Source organism: Trichechus manatus, unplaced genomic scaffold, assembly GCF_000243295.1.
Source record: "Trichechus manatus latirostris isolate Lorelei unplaced genomic scaffold, TriManLat1.0 scaffold00086, whole genome shotgun sequence".
NCBI lineage: Eukaryota > Metazoa > Chordata > Mammalia > Sirenia > Trichechidae > Trichechus > Trichechus manatus.
In genome coordinates, this window is record NW_004444022.1 from 2,220,304 (window position 1) to 2,240,208 (window position 19,905).

Below are 19,905 nucleotides of genomic sequence, written 5' to 3' on the forward strand. Positions count from 1 at the left end.
GACAGAGTAGAACTGCCCCATAGGGTTTCCAAGGAGCAGCTGGTGAATTCAAACTGCTGACCTTTTGGTTAGCAGCCGAGCTCTTAACCACTGCACCATGAGGGCTCCTTCTGGCAGTCCATAGTATGTATATTCAATATTCTTTGTCAACACCATAATTCAAAGGCATCAATTCTTCTTTGGTCTTCCTTATTCACTGCCCAGCTTTCACATGCATATGAGGCAATTGAAAATACCATGGCTTGGGTCAGGTGCACCTTAGTCCTCAAAGTGACATCTCTGCAACACTTTAAAGAGGTCTTTTGTAGCAGATTTGCCCAATGCAATGTACTGATTTCTTGACTGCTGCTTCCATAGGTGTTGATTGTGGATCCAAGTAAAATGAAATCCTTGACAACCTCAATCTTTTCTCCATTTATCATGATGTTGCTTATTGGTCCAGTTGTCAGGTGGTTACCAAATTTGTCTGTACATTGGAATCATCAAATATACTGAAGCCTAGGTCTCACTACTAGAGATTATAATTTAATTGATCTGAGGGTGCAGTCTGGGCTTTGGAATCTTTAAAAGACCCTCTAGGTGATTCAAATGTACAGACAAGTTTGGAAGCCAATGCCTCAAAGTTTTGTTGTGGAGGATTTAAGATTTGCAGATTACGTGGTAACTTACTTTTTCTTTGCAAGTATTGGTTTGCCAAGAACAGAACTGGTGATAGTGGTGGGGCCAGGACAGCCTGGAAGACTTATCTGGGCCTCAGTTTCCTCATCTATAAAATAGGGATAACCATATCTAGTCTACAAAATTGACAAGCTTTGAAAATTATAAAGTACTGCCCAAGAGCTTATGCACATACATACATTCTCCATCTTCACATCACACTCCACTCCCCACCACCTTTTGCAACAGGGCCCAGTGTAGTTTCTTTGACTTATTGGCACTGCAGTAAGTGAGGGTAGTAGGAGTAGGGACAAACCTAGAGATCTTCCCAACAGGGAGGCAGGACAGGGCCTGACCACCATAGGAATCCAGAAATACAAACCACCCCTCACAAGCATCTCCTAGGCCCCAATGCCAAGCAAAGCCCAGGGGCATCAGTATGGCCAATGTGGGGCCTACATCCACACTGCAAAAGTTGGCCTGGAGCTGTGGAAAGGGCATAGGCTATTGAGTCAGACAGTTCTGTGACCTGGGGAGTAACTTCACTTTTATAACTAGGGATAATCATATCCACCCGCATGGGATGTGAGGATGGAATGGGATCAGGGACATGAAGGGGTCTATAGAGTGAAAATCATGGTGAAGTATCTTACAGCCACACACACATGCCACAAAGAAAGATCAAGTCACAGTAAAGTATTCCTAAACTTTTAATGGCACTGAAATAGAACATAGGGTCAGCATAAACACCTCCAAAAAACGTTTTAACCACCCCCAACAAAATAAAAAAAAAAAAAAACCCTGAATACAAAATATAATCTTTCTCCTCAGCCACCCTGGGGGTGAGTTATTGCCCCTAAGGCAGCTAGGTTGCCCCACAATTCCAGGTTAGAATTTAGCCAATATAGGGCATATTACAAAGAGAGTGTCAATATAACTCACAGCAAAGCACACAAGACTCCCCAAGGTCAGGCAGGGAGGAGGGAGCAAGGCAGGTGGGCTCTGGGCTAAGGGCCCTGTATGGAGGGACAGGATGTCCCCTTTGTAGACTAAGCCCTAGTGAAAAGGCAAACAGGACAGAAAAACAACATACCAAGTACTTTAAGAATGGATTGTATGACCTATAGTGACAAGTGACATCACTAATACTGAAAGCTTCTTACATTAATATTTCTGTCAAAACATCCTTTTATAATACAGTATACACTTCTTAGGTGTGGGAGTAGTAAGGGAATGAGGCCAATATAGTCCTGTCCCAAGACTAATATCTTCTAATGGTACATTAGCAAGATAGGCAGAAATCAATACTGAGTTAGATACTAGATACCACTGGAATATGAAATACTGGTAGGAAGAAAAAGAGCACACACAAGACAGAGTGGAGAAGGAGGCTGCTCCTGAGTTAAGGGCAAGGGATGGAGATGTGGAAGGGACCAGACAGCCTAAGCAGCTTCCTGGTTTACAGTTCCAAGAGACAGCACAACTGGTAGGAAGACCCGGGTTGAAGGTTTGTCAAATGGAGGCAGAGCCCAGTCACTACCTTGGAAGAGGGTGATGGTAAGGGACTAATGGGTACCTGACGGGGTTGGGCAAACTGTGGGATCAAGGCCAAGGGCTTTTCTCACCACACTTAGCTTCCTTTCACCCACCTGCCAATTAAGCCAACCAGTACCAAGGTCCAGGGCTCACCAAGTCAAGGCCTAGATGGTGCTGAAGCAGGAGCTGTGGCCCAAATAGCTTTGATGGGGAAAGTGATCTGGGGGACCCTTGGCAGGAAAAATACTGAAACCAGGTGTGAACATTTCCTCTCTTTTGGAAAAAATCCCTGAATGGGGCTGGCTGGGCTTTTGGGTACCTGTCCCTATCATTCTAGCTGGAGGAGATTTGGGGAGGACTGGGGAGGACATATCCCAAGAAGAGAAGCAGCAGCCCAGGGACCCAGGATAATAAGGGTGCCTCTGCCCACAGAGCTCACTTGACATAGGCCTAGACTCTCATAAGGCACTGGGGCAGGATCTTCTACCCAGCTTTGTCTGAATAGAAAGGCCAATGGCCTTCTGGGATGTTGATAAAGCCTCTTAGAGGCACCATCTTCCCCACCCCACCCTGGGAGAAACCAAGTCCCTGAACTCAAGGACAAGGATTATTGGAACTGAGTTTGTAACAGACCCAATCTGGGAGGTAGAAACAAGAATGACTGAACATTTCTTTACCCTCCAATGACTACAAAACCTAAATAACTCTAGAAGGGATGGACGTTGGGAGGCCAAATCCTAGGTCAGCTGATATCCTAGAGTAGATTTCCAGGGCCCTGCCTCCTTCCATAAACCGTGTCATACTCCAACTCCCTGAGTCACAGGACCCTGAAGAGGAAGGCAGTAATGGGTTAGGGAAGGGGGACTAGCTTTCAACCTATCCCACCCTTGACTCCCACAAAACAATAGTAAGTGTGGGGGTGTTTTCCAAATCAAGCGGGAAATGCCTCTGATCTGGGGAAGTGATCTCTCCTAGCAGACTAAAGGGGACAGAGAGGGGAAAGGGAGTCCCATTGGCACCACAATGGGCCATTTTTCTGCCCAGGGAAGTGGGTGGGGGCTGAGGGGCTAGGTTTGGTCCCATGGCTTCACTGAATGCTTAGCATGACTTCACGGCTGCTCTAGTTAGTGGCTCCAGCACAGTGTGAGTAAGGCAAGGGTGTAGGAGTGTGGGGGCAAGGAAGAAGGGAGGAGGGGTCTCTAGAAGCTGGGTGCCCACTACATGGACTCAAACTCATCAATGCGCTGCTTGGTGTTGCCCTGCCGGATTTGGCGTAGGGTCTTGTATTTGTCTCGGCCCAGCCGCATGTTCTCAGCATGGATCATATCATTGGCAGTCTTCTTGGACTCATCGCGGGCATTGGCCAGCTCTGAAGTGAGGGCCTGTGAGGGGACAGAAGGATGCAGGGGTCAATGGCTTCCTGTCATTTTACCTCCCCTTATTTGACCAGATTTCTCTCTCTCTCCTTTTGAGAGCCATTTCCAACCCTGTTAGGACCACAATGGGGAGAGCATAAAAAAACAAACCAAAACATAGGCAACCACATGACAATGGGTATCCCCTGAAATTAACAACCTACCACAGATTCAGGTAGAAATTGTGTCAGCTACATATTTTCTGAATGTAAGAGCTGAATGGAATGGGAATTTGGGGGGACGGGGCAGAGAAGGCAGGTCCCAAGAAGGGAAGAGGTGGCCCAAGGCCTGATTAACAAGCAGGGGTGCCTGCCTTTAAAGCTCTCACTTTAGAAAAGCTCAGGTTCCCATAGAGCACTGGAACAGGCTCCTTTACCCATTGCCTCACAATGGTCCAGGCAAGTCCATGGTCTCCTTGACCCTCTGGCCCTGCCTGCATACCTTCAGGTGCTTCTGCACACGCTCATTCTTCTCTGCCTCAGTGGTACGTTCCTCCTCACTACGGTCCTTGGCCATGGCATCAGCCCGCAGATCAGCACTAGCCTCTGCCCCATTCTCATCCTGCTCATCCTGCTCATTCTCGGCAGGTTCCGCCACATGAGGTGTACTCATGGCAGTCTTCAGCTCGGCACGGGTCTTCTCCAAGTCCTCTTGTACCATCTGGGCCTGTCCAGTGACAGAGGGAGAGAAGAACCAGCAGTGAGACTAGGCTAACTTGCAGTGTCCTGCCCAGAAGGAGGCAGGCACCAAGTAGAACAAGTCACTTCATCTTCCTCAGCTGTAAAAAGCAATTTTACCAACCTCCCAGGGTATTGGGGAATTCTGGGAAGTATTTGAGAAAGCCTTGAGCTCCTTCTCCTGTGATGCCTGATATTAGGGAAGAATGAAAGCGGGAGGAAGCCCAAATCTAAGGAATCAAAGAAGCCAGAACCTATGTATGTAGTACCCCTTCTCACAATGCATTGCTTTGGGCACTATGCCTTACCTTCTGCTGCCACTCCACAGCCTCGCTCTCCTTCTTCTGTCGGGCCATCTCCAGCTGGGAGATCCGAGCTGTCAGCTCTGCCATTTCCAAGGCCTGTGGATAAACAGCTCCACTTACTTGCTGCCCTGGAGGCTCTATTTACCAGACCACTCCACTCTAGCCCCATCTTCCCTTCAGGTCCTAGCACAATCCTCACCTGCCCCAGGAAGCCCTGTGGAACACTTCTATCCTCAAAACTACTATAAAAAAACAAAAACCAAACCCATTGCCATCAACTCATAGCAACCCTCCAAACTACTTCCTTATATGTCATAGCTCCCCACCTAGATTGTAGGCCTTCTGAAGACAACACGTCATCTCTCTCTCTTTCTCATCTCTCTCTCTTGGTATTGCCTAGTACGTAGCTGGGATCTCAGTAAAGCTTTGGAGATTGCTGAGTCACTACCTGAGGCAGCAGACCCTTCCCCACTATCCTAGAATGTTCATGGCTCCACTAAGACTCTCCCCAGAACAAGTATAGGAAAGACATTAAAGGGTCACAAAGGGAACTGAACAAGGAAAAAAGCTTATACATAACCTCACACCTTGGGCAAATCTCCCAGGGGAACCTTCCCCCTGAGAGTTAGACCTTAGTTCCCTTCACCCCCACTCTAAACAGTACAGGGGAATAACATGTCAAGGGATTTGGGCCAGAGGTTCTTAACTTCTGGGTCACATAACCTTTGGAGATTGTGATGAAAATGTAAATACCCAACCCCTTCCCTGAAAAATTCATAGATACACAGTTTTGCACATGCTCTAAGGGAGCAAATCCTTCAAAAGGAGACGTAAATGGGTTTTATTTACTCAGCCACAACTGTGTGACCTTTGGCAAATCTCTTAACCGCCCTGAGGCCCAATTTCCTCATCTGCGTGTATTATCCCATATGAGTTAATCCCATAGGGTTATTGGGAAAAGGAAATAAGTAAGGAAAAGGGAAAAGTTGCTAGGATAACTCTTAATACACAGTAGGTGCGCAATTAAGTGTTAATCCCTTTTCTTCTTTCCTTCCTCCCTTCCTTTGCCAGTTCATCAGATTATATTCCCAAAGGCTAAGAAAATGGAATAAAAACTAAGGGTTAGGGAGGGCTGCTTGCAAAGGTTTCTGGGTCACAACAGTGACTTCTCAGCTTGCTTCTGAATGAGCTATCTGCTGGAGGCCTGTGGAGTGGTACCCTGGTGGAAAAAGCCAGTCTAGCAGGCAGAGCTGGCTGTAAATAGGCAGGCAGACAGGGGGAGGACTCAGGCCCCACAATTCCAGACCATCCTATAGCTTTACCAGCTGCTCCTGGGTTTTCTTCTGGTCCTGAGAGGCCTGCAGCAGGGCCTCCTTGGCCTCTTCGGCTTCTTGACGCTCCTTGGCCAGCTTCTCAGCCTCATTCTGGGCACGCTTCCGCTCCTGCTCAAGTTCCAGGGCCCTGCGGGTCTGCTCTTCCAGTTCTGGGAAGAAGAGGGGAAAAGGCAGTGAAAATTGCAGGATGAAGAAGGGACGGACACCTAGCTTCCTTCCTGGAAATGCTCCACCCCAGGGAACAGCTGGCAGAAGGCTCTGGGCACTATTCCTCTTGCCCTATCCCTTATCTATTCTGTGACCACACCTGGACTACAAGCTAGAGGGATCTCCAGCTCATGGAGTCAGGCTCTGGGGAAACCCAGTCTCCAAAGTGGCTCTAAGTCTCACCTTGCTGAGCCTTCTTAGTCTGTTCCTCAATCTGCTTCAGCCTCTCCATCAGTTCTTCCTTCTCCCGTTCAATCTTCTCCTTCTCCTTTTCTGCCATTTCACGCTTCTTCTTCTCATTTTCCAGCAGAGCGCTAGGGAAGGACAATGAAGGGATGGAACAGGATAGCAGGGCTGCACTGAAGCCTTGGAATTCCTAATGTTAGCTTGGTCCTGGACTTTCAGCCCCCACCCTTCCAACATACCCAGAGTTTTTGAGCTTGTACCACTCTCCCTTACCTCCACATCCTTGTCCTCACTAACTATATAGTCCCACATGGACCAGTATGCTCAGGGCCCTGTCAATTTGCCCCAGTGTCAGGAGACGCAAAGTGGAATTCCAGCTCTGCCACTAATCCACTGGGTGATCTTAGCTATGTTGCTTCTTTATTCTTGTCCTCAGTTCCCGTCTGTAAAATGGCCTAGTAAAGCTGCAGTGCAATGGGTTTCTCTTATATATGGCCTTTCTGGCCTTGGGTTTGTAATTCTGCCAAAAATGATTGGTTGGGCTGCAGTTTGCTCTGTGATTGGTCTACTTTATGCACCTTGCCGGAACTGGTTGACTTGTTATGCAAAATAGTGGCTTAAAAAGCCACCCAATAGGATTGAGTGACTTTCAGGGACTGGTCAGTTTGTAGTCCTGCTGGAAGGGCTATGCCTTGAAATGGACAAGGAGTTTGCTTATATAAGCAGACAACCCCACAGAGGTTTTTAGAGGCGATAAGGGAAGAAGCAGAGAGAGAGGCAAAGAGACAGAGAGGAGGAGGGAACTTCCTAAAAGAGCTGTGATACAGGTCAAGAGCTGTAACACTGAAGACAGCGCAAGATGGCAGCAAGCACAGCAGAGCTGAGTGGCAGAGAAATGGCAACAGCAATACGAGCGACAGGAACCACGAGACTGGCAGGCTGTGGCAGTGGGCAAGTCAACCCATGGAGCAGAGATAGGCATCTCCAGGCAGGAGGTCACCAACAGAGTTGGGTGCCTGACAAAGGAGAAGCAGCCACAGTCCAGGCCTGTGCAGGTGAACACCCAAGCAGAGCAAGCAGCAGTATGGGGGCTGAGCTGGCCTGCCTCTGGCAGTGGCAGATGCCCCAGCTGTGCTGAGAACTGTAACCCTTAAGGCTGAGAGGGGATCAGGCCTGAGGGCCACAGAGGAGGCTGAGAGGAGGCCTGTCCTGAGGGGGCCAAGAGGAGGCTTGTCCACGGAGACCTACTAGCCTAGCAGAGAGCAGCTGAGAAAGCTGTCCTGGTTGGAAGCTGTCCTGCACTGAAGAAGGGAGAGATGTGCTCTCTCTCTCTGGGGAGCCCTCCATGCCTTGCCTATGTGCTTCCTGATCCTGATCCTGAGTTGTTCTTGTTACTTCTTTGATCCTGATCCCGAGTTATTTCCTGTTACTTCTCTAATAAACCTGATAACTGTGAATACGGTCTGCGAGTTCTGTGTGGCCGTTACAACAAATTATTGAACCCATCAGAGAAGTAGAGAGTGCTATGGGGGGTAAGGGGATGGCTGGTGTCAGAAATGGTGAAAAAGTTGGAGTGGAGGTATGTCTGACTTCCACCTCATAGGAACCTTCTTTGTGCTGATCCTGATTCTCATCCTTCATGAATTTAAGTGAGTTTTGATGCTAGATTATAAAAGCCTACCCTGTCTACCGTGTACCATTACAGCGAGACAAGTTTGGGGTCTGTACTGGCATGCTGTGCTTCAAGTCTAGTGATCTCTGTGGTTAAGACATCAGCCCTCAAGCCTAACTCTGTCTGTCCTCTGAAGCCCAGCTCTAGTACAGTCTTCCCAGAATTTGTTGCAAATCTAGGATATTTGCTTTTTCTTGCCCTTGCACTTCTTCCAGGGGGCCTTACAGTCCATCTTGCCTATAATTCTTTTCTACCTCTGAGCCCTCAGAATACTTGGCCTACCCTACCACTCTCCCACATCCCTCTTCCCTATTATTTTTCTCCATAGTACTTCTTATCATCTCACATTATTATATAATTTGCTCATTTATTATGTTTATCTCCTCCCACTAGAATGGCAGCTCCATGAGAGCAGGGATTTTTGTCTGTTTTTTTCACTGCTCAGTAATTATTGAATGAATGAATGACACAACATTTGTACCTTAATCAGTTATGTATATACTATTTTTTCTCCTCTCTCTCCTACTAGACTGTGAGGTCCTAGAGGACAGGGTTCCTGCCAGATCCAGCTCTGTAAGCTTCCTCTCAATCTGGGTCAATTTTTTTTTCTGAATAAATGTGAACTTTGGGGTCTAATCTCTTATAGATGGAGTCATTTTCCAGCCTACTAGATTAGAAGCCTCCTGAGGTTCCAAACTCTTTATGACAGAATACCTACTAGAGTTGTGCTTCTCAAAACTTAATGTACCTAAGAACCACCTGGGATCTTAGGATACAGATTCTGATTCAGTAGGTCTGGGGTAGGGTCTCAGATTTTGCTTTTCTAACAAGTTTTCAGGTTATGCTGATGCTTCTGGGCCTTAGAATACACTTTGAGTAGCAAGGGGCTACAGCGCAAAGACATGGGGCTTCTTAGGAAAATTATGCCCAGTTCTACTCACAAAACCCTACAGACTCCAGGTTTAAATGTACATGGAACCCTCTGATACTGACACTATACTGGTCAGACAGCCTGGAGCAACCTAAAGCTCACCCAGCATAGCAAGGGCATGAGGGTCATAGACAAGAATGCCCTTCTTCCTGTGAGACTCTGGAAGCCTAGGCTCCTGATACCTACTTCCCAGGAACAGGAGTGCCTTGAGACTTCATTGGAGAAGGGGAGTCTTCCTTGCCCAGCTCTCTCTCCCTTCCAGTCTTAGGTTCACTTCATGACCTGACTTAGTAGGCTTGGCACCTTTGAGAAACCTCCTTGCCCCAGCCCTGGCCCCCACTCCAGCTCTACAGCACCCACCGTTCCATCTGCTTCTGGTGCTTCTCCTCCCGGGCCTGTGCCTTCATCTGCTGCACCTCAATGGTGTCGGGCTTGCGGCGACGCATGTATAGCTCATGGTTTCCCATGCATAAAGCCAAGATCCGCTTGTTAATCCGCAGCCGGGGGGCATAGAAAACAAAGTCCTGATGGGAAACCAGCAATCATAAAGAGTTTGGAGGGACGGGTGAAGATGAGCTTCTATCTTCTGAAAAGCTAAACCCAAAAGCACTGGAAAGAGTCTTTCATCCAATTTGCTTGTGTTACAGATGGGAAAACTAAGGATTGGAGAGGTGAAGTGACTTGCCCAGAGAAGACAGAAGGTTAGTGGCAGGGTCAAAACTGGACCCTAGGCTTTTTGACTCTGAAATCAGTGCTCTGTCCACCAAACCACAATTTCTTTCAGCCTTTGCTTACGAAAAGCATACGGTTGAAGGATTGGAACAGGTTTTCTCTGCTAATTAGGGATCCTGCTGGGTCTCAGGGGGCCTCTCTTACAGGCCCAATAATCCCCACATTTAATGCCCTGGGTAGGTGCAGTGTGAGTTGCTGGACTACTTCTGTAGCCTTGAAAAAGCATATCTTATATCTAGCCCCTTGAATCTTTTTGGAACAAGGCAGCTTATAAATACATTGCGTGTCATGTTTTGCTTTTCTAATTTAATTTTTTTTATTTCAGTTGGCTTTGTTACTTACCTTTTTCTGATGAAAGTGGAGCACAGCAGCAATAAAACACACACACACACAAGAAAATCCAGTGATTTTGGGTTTTTTACTATAAATACCACTGGACAAAGGTCACCAACTGATGCCTAACCACCACCTTCTCTGCCATTGAATCCAAACTGCTATTGTCTCACATAGCTTGGGATGCAGTAAAATGAGCACAAGCTTTAGGGGCCAAATGGCTTAGGTCTGAATCCCAGCTCTACCATTTCCAGCTGTGTGATCTTGGGCAAATCACTCCACCTCTCTGAGCCTCAGTTTCATCAACTAAAAGACGGGTATGCTGCTACCTGACCTGACAATGTTGTTGAGGGTTTAAGGAGAAAACATACGTAAAGTGCCTAGCAGGAAAAGTTCAGAGACAACAGGGCTGGAAAAGAAGAGGTGAGCCCTCATGAAAAGGGTCATTGGCCCTTGCTGCACAAGGTACACACCAGAGAAGTAGACTCTCATCTCAATTTTCTATCCCACCCCCAATCACCAGCTTTCTGGTCTTGTCAGCCACAGGCAACTGAGTGGGTAAGAAGTGTGTCGAGCAGGTTAGAGGAATGAATGGACCCAAGGCACTTTGTCTTGTTCTCAGGTTACTCTGGGGAGAAGTCTGAGAGAGCAACAGTGAAGTTATTCCAAAAAGCAAGCTTGAAGGCTCAACCCTGGACATGGATTTCTCCCGGCTCTGATGTTTCTCCACAATTAAAGATAAATCATATGTGAACAGTTTCCACTTTCTGGGGCCCAGGCGCTTGGAAAGATAAGATGCACTCTGTTTCCACCCCAGAACCTCAGGGCAGCAGAAGGCAGTGGCTAACAGGCAGCACTTAGACTGCCTGTGGCTCTCCTTCCATGCTTCTCCTGAGACACAAGTAGCAGGGTGGCACCAGGTACAGGATGCCTCCTGGCCATTTCTTGACAAGATATCTCCATCCATCCCCAACCTCCTTTTGTGCCTTCTGTTCCCACCCACAAAAAAAGTCAGAAAAGGGAGAGAAAAATACAATGAGATCATTGCTCCTAGCAATTATCTAGGCCTTGACAAGTACTTGACTTGGTCAGAAAGAGGAGTCACTTACCGGGGCTTTTTTGTCAATGGGTTTAATGACAAATTTCTTGTCATTGAAAGAGATGTTTCTGATTTCACTCCAGGGGAAGCCTATCTTGGGAGTTAGTCTGTAGAAATGGAGACCAAGAACATCAGGACAAGGACAAGACAAGAAGGACATAGAGGGTTGGTGCCTTGCCCTCTGCCCCTTCCAACTTCTCCCTTGAGGGGGAAGTCTAATTGCCAGCTCAGCCAGTGCCATCATATGCCACCAGGTCAGCTGCCAGTGTTAAGAGTACACAAAGGACCTTCTGATACCACAACCAACATAGTACCCCTTGGCCCAATCTCTGAAGTTTGCTTCTGTGGTACTTTTAGTTGAGGCATAGACCTTGTAACATTCTCTCAAGAGATGCTAAATAGAGCACCATCCCTATTTAAGTGGAATTCTTCCACCCAAGGTTGTAAAAGTTGGGGGGAAGGTAAATAATGAACTCCAGGATTCAGGCATTACATGGAACAAACTAACCTATTAATCTCCATCCTCATCAAGTACAGACTAAAATAATAAAATAAGCAAATGATGTAAGACTGCAGTGAGCAGGATTATAGGCCAAAAGTCACTTATTCATCAGATGGGATTTGGGATTAATTACAAATGATGACAAGGTAGGTTCCAGGCCACTGTTCTCCTATAGAAATATAACGATAGTCACAACTGTAATTTGTAATTTTCTAGTAGCCACATTCAAATAAGTAAAAAGAAATAGGTGGAATTAATTATAATAAAATTTATTTAATCCAATATATCCAAAATACTATCATTTCAACATGAAAATCAATATTTTAAAAAATATGAGATATTTTATATTGTTTCTCACACTGTCTTCAAAATCCAGTGTATATTTTACACTGACAGCACATCTCAATTCATACTAGCCACATTTCAAGTGTTCAGTAACTACATGTGGCTAGTTCTTACCATATTGGGCAGTACAAGTCTAGTTATGTATGATTTGGAGGTCTGAGGGAGGTTGTGCAGGTCACCTGGGCTGGACTGAACTAGGTAACAAAAGAACTGAGATGGGCCCCAGGAGGTATAATCCTGCTCTGTGGTGAGGGTTGAGTCAGGTTCCAGAGTGGCCCAAATAAACTAAGAGAGGTCTGAATTATACCTATCATTCTGCTCATAGATGTTGAGACCCAGGGCATCCACTCCCAGCCACAGCTCTGAGCCTTTCTTGTTCTTGATGCTGAAGTAGTTCACACCATACATCTCCAGGTCCTGGGCAATTTTCAGATACTCCAGGACAGCATCCTCCCTAAAGGACACAGAGTGGGGAATCACAGTGGGGAGCGTGGGAATCAGACCCAAGGAGATAGAAAGCCTGATGGCTCTGCACTTCTGACTAGGACCTTGTCATCAGGGGTGGGAAAGGGGATGGAAGGTGAGTAGATGATGGGGAACAGAGCACAACATAACTTTTGCCAAGCGAAACCTGCTGACAAGAGCTTAAGTCTGAAACTTACAAGGGGAATGAGGGTAAGCTGACCCTTGCTGGCTTCCAGCATGTTAGCTGCCATGTATAAGCAATTTTCTTCCTCCCGTTCATTGGAACAGCTTTTGTATAGGCACATTCTCAGCAGAGGTCAGATGGGGTGATGATTGCAAAATTATAAAGATTTGTTCCACTATTAGACAATCCCCAATCCCCAAATGGTTTGTCATATTTACAGGGCTCCTTCCCCATTTCCTCCTTCTTTATGGCTCAAACTGTCCGGTCTACCAGTTGCCACCATTCACAAAAAAACAAAAACAAAATGGCCTTATAATGGTCCTGATCTGTCTTCTAATCTTTAATTTCCCCCATAAACTGCAAGTGCTAACATCATTCCTGCTCCCCGCCCCCAAATATCCTCCAGCATCTCTAGTTATCTGCCTTTTCTCCTGAGAAGCAACTCTCATTCTCCCTGAAAGGGTGCTGGGGCCCACAGCTGCTAGGGTGGGCTTACCTGAGCATACCCCGGTGCTCCTCATGCCAAACCTGGATCCGCTCCTCCCATTGGTCCTTGTTGAGTTTGTGCTGCTCCAGGACCCTAGAAAGACAATGTGTGGTGAGCAGTTTAAAGCACAAAGCCCATGTGCAGGGGGGAAGGGAAGCCCACTTAGCTCTATAAAGGGTTTATGCAAAGACAATGTGGAATCAGCTCATTAAGGTCACATTAGAAGCAGACTGAAATTACAGCAGGAAGGTGTTAGATTAGATCTAAGGAACTGCCTGGAAGGTAGGAAAGATACAAGAATGGGTGACCAAGAAAGACAATGGGAACACCCTCCTTTGTACCTTTAACCAGAAAATCCAATAATGTGTGTGGTCTCTAAGCACAGAGGTTAAGTATCAAGTCAGTGCTGACTTGCGGGGAGTAAGAGTAAGGATGGGCTTCACAGAGCCATGCACACTCTCTCCTAGATCTTCTTGGTACCAACAGTTTGTGGTTGTGAGAATATTGCTCAGGGATGGGCAGACAGCTTGTAGCTACAAAACAGAGCCTAAATAACTTTGGGAGAAGCTAACAGGCTCAAGCTCCCAGATCTACTAGATGGTAAACAAGGCTTGTTTCAAACATGCCATCTCAGACATTACAGCAATGACTCAGGTAGAGTCCCAGTATATAATCACTATCCCTAATACCTTCAGGTGGGCTGTGTATGTGCTACAGTCCTAGTGGAATGGAGGTTCCCAGAATGAGGTAGAGCTTTTCCTTCCAATCCAAAAGCTTATGAAAATGGCCATTGAATGCAGTGGGGAAAACCCAGGGTTAAAAAAATCAAGAGACTAGAGTTCCAGGTCTGGCTCTGCCTCAATGAGTTGTGGGAACTCAGGCAAGTCAGTCCAAGCACCTCTGCACCTCTGTTTCCTTAGCCAAGAAATAAGGGTAATGCCTGCCTTATTCATTTTGTGTGTTGTCATGATGCTAGAACAAAAATAATGAATGTTTGAGAGCTTTGACGTTTGAAATTTACAGAAGCAGAAAATTCTGCACACTTATCATCAATATTAAAAGGTCATTTGAGCATCTTCTGTCTCTGGCTTGCATATGTCTCTCTCTTCTCTGTCAAAGTCTGATATAAGAGGTCTAAATTAGTGAAAGCGGCTGAGAAGATGGAACCAGGGATGGGGGAAAAACCAATCCATCTCTGGTTCTCTATATAAGCACCTGCCTCCAGGGTAATGAAGTTCTGTAATCAGACAGAGGGGGAAAAAAAGCTTTTTATTTTGAGAGCCATAGAAACAAAAGAGTATGATGCCATATGCAAATGTGTCTCTCTGAGCAGCATGACATGGTCCTCAGGCAAGCGCTAATGGAGAGGAGCAGATCTGACAGCCCTTGTGTAACAAGGATTGATCAGCCTTGGGCCTCAGCCCTCTCTGGCCAGGGAAAAGGCAGCCAGGGTGCGCCCTTACCTCTGGGGCAGCAACTTGTCCCCAGCCAAGTAGCCAGACTTGTGCACCTCTTTATTGAAGTCACCGTACTTGGACTGGACAGCATAGGAGGCCAGCAGCACGGCAGTCTCAGGTGGGCAGTAAATATCATCATTGAGAATGCCCTCCTTCACTTGCAGGAAGAACAGGCGCTGGGTGATGTCCTGGATCAATTCCTCGGATACATCCTCAGGGTAAAATTTGGCCCGGAACTTGAAGAGCAGGGGGCTTTCCTTCCGTACATCCTGGGCAGTCACCTGAGAGTAGCATGAGGTTACGGGCTCTTAAAAAAATAGGTTTTGGCGGTGGGGAGTGGCAGTAGGATGGGGAGAAGACACTGAAAGGTCATCAATTTGGGTAATCCCAGATCGCTGGGTAGCAACCCTTCGGGTAATTCAGGAAGGACACATTACATTCATTGGAGATCCAATTTCATATCCATAATCACTTCTTGTTTGGAATTTCTTCCTGAAATGACCTAACACACCTGATGCTTATAAGCCCTCAAGCCAACAACATTTGACAATATATTCAACTGCCCCCAAATTTTAAGGGTAAGCTTAAGAAAGCTCCTCTTTTAAGGCTCCCCCAGCTCTATAAATTAAGCTAAGTAAAGACTAAGATGTACAACTGAGATCAGGGAATTGGATAAGCAAGAGTACAGACTAGTCTGTCTTTTAAAGCCTGAATTAGGCTCCTAACAGCACCACATTTGCCCAGCAAAAGTCTCCACTCCTTGGGAAAAGAGTGGGGCTCCCATCCCCTATACCCAATCAGGGAAATAAGCCACAGGACAGTATGGAGACCTCCAAAGACAAAGCCAGCCAGTCTGAGGATATTGAGATGAATGCCAGGTTCCTGTACAGATGCTGCTTGGGGTGGAGAGCCTGAACGCACATATACTCAAAATATGCCATTTGGAGTTCAGCTGAGGAAGAAGATCAAGGAGGGAAGCATCCGTATGGGGGTGGTTCATGCATCAGTTTTGTGTTTTTTTTTTGTGGGGGTGTGGAGGCAAGTGGAATGTAAGACTAAGAGACCTTTAACATTCTGTCTGGTTCAAGAGTCTGTGATTCTCTTTTTAGCTAATCTCCTAGAGCCCTTGAGTTTTGCAAAGGAATACCAACCCCTTTTTGAAGTGCCACTAATGGCTTTGGTGTGAAACAAGACAAACTTCAAGACAGAGCTCACAGTGGGAAGGGAACGAGTCCCTTCCTTCTTGGAAGGCCATTCTCATTGTTGGAAATCAAAGCAGTTACAGAGCAAGAGTTTTGCCTTGGATGAGTCCTCTGCCCTTATTCTAATCTGGGGTGGTCAATAGACCACCCAGTGAAAAATACAGCCCTAGATGCCTTGAGTTTGCCAGCTAGCAAATGTTATGCCCCTGAGCAAGTTCTGGAGGAAGAATGAATTCCAAACGCAACAGAGGGATGAGCACTTACCTTCTTATTGAGTTTCAGCCAGGTGGAGAAGCCCTTAGTGTCCTGGTACTGCAGACCAAAAAACCAAACTTCCCTCAGGCCAATAGTTTTCACCACCTGGAAGAGAAAACACAAACAACCGTTGATTTAATGTCTACCCTGTGCCAAGCACAGAGGATACAAATGATCCCTGCCCTCAAAGGGCTTAAAGTGTTCAGGGCCTGACAAGAATACACTTGGGCAGCATCCACGAACACGCCAAGAGATGTCAGCATCTCTCTGCACAAAGTACTTCTGGTGAGGTAGGGATGGGATCTATTACGTATGAGCACTACTACATACCAAGAACTTTACATCCATTTTCTCCTTTAATTTTCACAATAGCCCTATGATATATACAATTAGGCCCATTTTACAGATGGGGAAACTATGGTTCAGAAAAGTGTAGTAAGGTAACACAGCTAGTGACTGGCAGAGTCAGGATTCAAACTAGGTTTGTATGATTCCAAATCCAGTGCTTTCTACAACCTCCCTCCCTTCCTCTACCATGCCATGCAGCTTGAATTCGCAGGATGGATTAGAGGCTAAAGGTAGAGATTGTTGGTTTAACTCCTTGAGTTTCTCCAATATATTATCCTTTAACTTCAGCAACTGGGAGTAATGCCCACACCCTTCAGACTGAGTCCCATTTACAATACCTCAAGAAAGAATGTTTGAAAAGACAGTGCAGGAACTGTGGTATCTGTGCACCCTGAAGCTGTGATGTTCCTAGGGACTGAGACGCTTCTTTCCAACCATTACCAGAGAGAGCCCAGTCATGCATCCCATTACTACTCACACAGGTCGAGGGTGGGAATGAGTGTGGAAACAGGGTGAGTACCTCAGTGTGGTAGCCAAGAGGCCTGACGTTCCAGGCCTCCTGGCTGAGCAGTAGGCAGTAAAGGTAGGCCTGGCAGGGGAAGAAAGATGAGGTCTCCTCTCCAGCCTGTGACATTTAGCATGTTAATGGTTCTGACTGGTGGCTCAACTCCAGCATGCTCACTACTGGGGATGGCAGCAGTGGAGCTGAGCCATATCCTAATGAAGTCATGCTGGCATAAGACAGCCTTCTTTATCTTTTCTTTTTTTTGGGGGGGAAGTAGGGTGAGGTGGATATAGAATCTAAGAAATTTAGCTGGAGAGAGAATCAAGGAACAAGGACCCAGTGTTGCTGATGTCCTTCCCTGTGAATAAAGCAGTATCTCCCCTCAACAAACACACATACACATCCATCCACTGCATCCACAAAGTTTCTGCTATGCATCCAAAGCGAGTCTCCACAGTCATACCTAGAGCTTACAATCTAGAGCTTACAATCTAGAGCTTTAGAGGTCCCAAGGAATAGGTAGCTCATATTTATTAAGCACCTGTTTTGTCCCATTTCATAGATAAAGAAATTAAGGTTTAGAGAGGCAACCTGTCTAAAAACCACAGACCCTAGACTGGAACCCTGAAGTATCTACTCTAGCATGCTGCCTCCTAATGCCAAGGGCTCACAGGAGCTTAGGACACCCAAGGTTCTCAAATGACTAACTGCCTTGTCTCTCTGTTGTCCCAGATGCTCAAGCCAGATAAAGAACTTTGGCCACCTCTGCACCTAGATATGGTTCCTGGCTTTCCCACTATGCCCAGTCAACAAACACTTTGGAGAGAAGCCATGTCCCCAAGTCAACAGCCCTCACTGCTCACTGGGGGGGCATGCCTGGCGGTTATCCTTCCAATTCATAGACTGAATCAGTGAAAGTAAGCCTCACTTCTATCTCCAACTTGCTGTGTGATCTTGAGGCCGCACATTTCCCTCTCTTGGCCTAAGCTTCCCCCATTTATCCAAAGAGAGGCTATGGTTTAGATGGTCTCTTCCTTCTCCCAAGTTCTATCATTCAACTAATTAGGTTACAAGGTTACTTTTCAAGAGGCTAAAAGAATACAACCCATTTCCCACCTACCTCTTGCTGACCTGGGTAATTAGGAACAGGTTGAGAAAAGATAAATGGGGGAGGAGCAGGTAAGGAAAGATGAAAAGGCTTCTGGGATTCAAGGGCCAAGTGAGTACCTGACCCTATCAAATTCAGGCCAAGGAGAAAGTGACCCACTGAAGATGCTGAAGATAAGATGGGCCATCATTAGTGCCAGGATGCTAGGTCAGGGGTGGTGGAGGTGGCGTGAACTGGAAACAGAACTGGTAAAGCAGCAACTGACCTTTGTCTACACTGAAAGCCAAGTTGTAGAGGCTCAAAGACACCAGGACTGAAGGGAATGGGGCAGGCACAGACCAGGTAGCCAGTCCTAGCACCCAGGAGTGAGCTCTGTGGCCTCTTTTTGCACCAACTAGTCTATCTCACTAATGGAGTGGGTGGAGGTGTGATGAAACAAGGGGGATTATGGCAACAAAAGTAGTTCCAGGCTCCAGAGTAGCTCTAAGAAGTTGGCCAAAAAAATAAAAAAGCAATGTCAAAAGGAAAGATTTCAGGATCAGTGGGGGATTTTAACCTCTCAGAGCACTGTGTCTTCCTTTGTGACTATAGAGAAATCAGGTACATATAAATTTTCTGCTTCCTCAGGTTCCAGGACTTGGAGAGAGGAGCGATGTCTCTCAGCCTCTACTGAAGTCCCAAAGTGAGGAAGTGTGGGTATGGAAGGAAGGAAATGTGGTCTGAAATCAGAGTTGAGACTGAAAAATAACAACGGGCAAAAGAGATAACCCCTAAACCTAGACTACAAAGAAATCTCCAATTAAGGTCCACAGGGTGCTGGGAACCATTTGATCAGATAACTCTTGGTCTCATTTCTAAGGCCCAGGTCCTCTGGCTTTGCTTCTACTGAGACCTCAACTCCACAGGAAGGAAAAAACTTATTTTCAAGTGGGAGAGAGAATCTAGCTTCTCGTTCTGGGAACAACCTCTATGGCTCCAGTTGCTAGGGTCCTCACCATTCCACTCTGAGAAATGGCTACATCCCTGAGTGGGGTGGGGTAGGGGAGCCCTTTCTTGCCTCCCTTTGACCCCAGGCAGCCAGTTAATCTGGCCTGAGCCAGCATTTCTCAAAGCTGCCCATGGAAAAAATCCTTAAGTATCAGGAAATGATGAATGCATAATACTCATGGGGAGTGGTAGGAGGAAGAGGGATAATAAGTAGATGGCTGTAAGCCAGAATTTCTTTGAAGCCTCAGGTTTAATCTTAATCATTTGTGCAAATTTTATATTCTACTCCTAAGATACCTATGTTTTAATAATGAAACAGGTAACATCCACAAGTAAAACTGATGCTCCAAGATGTTTCAATCACATTTATTCCACAGCTTTTTGCGCCTCTTAGAACTTGCCACATACACCTGGAGGAACTCAGGCTTCAGTTGTAAGACACTGGCTTAAGAAACTGGAGGCTGTGTGTTCTACTCAGCCCCACAACACAAACCTGAGAAACAGACTGTGGAGAGTTATAGGGTCCAAATAGCATGAACTGGAAAACTGAGGTCCAGTAAGGAGAAAAGATTTGCCTCTGAGAAAATCTTCACTACTTACTAGGAGCTTCCAGATATAATAAAGAACTCCTTTTATCTCTCTTTTTCACATGTGGAGACTGCCTACATCTGGGGTCCATGAGGGGAAGGGAGAACAGGTCAGTTCTGGAGCCCAGAGCCCCCCTCCCTGTATCCCCCACGTATCTATCTGAGTAAACAACTAGTGACATCATCAACTACTTCGTAAGTTCAGAGCAGGATTAGGAAGCAAGGCTGGGGCCTCAAGAGAGAATTTTGTGAGAAATTATGTGCATAACTGCATCAATGTCTAAACACCTGAGGTCCACTGAGATCCCATTACAGATTTGGCAGCAACTGTATCAGCCACCCACCTGAAAGCATATCAATGCACAACTGGAAATGGATGAAATTCTCCA

At 46.4% G+C, this 19,905-nt stretch overlaps 1 protein-coding gene across 1 annotated transcript in view; it reads right to left on the reverse strand.

Annotated features, from left to right (window-relative positions):
- Positions 1–1,878: 1,878 nt before the first annotated feature.
- Positions 1,879–19,905, reverse strand: part of MSN (moesin) — a 67,676-nt gene continuing 49,649 nt past the window's right edge. The window contains exons 3-13 of the mRNA XM_004381522.2: positions 15,991–16,086; positions 14,531–14,805; positions 13,077–13,160; positions 12,239–12,385; positions 11,095–11,191; positions 9,281–9,444; positions 6,315–6,445; positions 5,913–6,073; positions 4,594–4,686; positions 4,050–4,274; positions 1,879–3,575 (exon numbers count right to left, since the gene is read on the reverse strand). Of these exons, the coding sequence (XP_004381579.1) occupies positions 3,411–3,575; positions 4,050–4,274; positions 4,594–4,686; positions 5,913–6,073; positions 6,315–6,445; positions 9,281–9,444; positions 11,095–11,191; positions 12,239–12,385; positions 13,077–13,160; positions 14,531–14,805; positions 15,991–16,086 (1,638 nt within the window). The 3' untranslated portion in view covers positions 1,879–3,410. The remainder of the gene's footprint in view (positions 3,576–4,049; positions 4,275–4,593; positions 4,687–5,912; positions 6,074–6,314; positions 6,446–9,280; positions 9,445–11,094; positions 11,192–12,238; positions 12,386–13,076; positions 13,161–14,530; positions 14,806–15,990; positions 16,087–19,905) is intronic.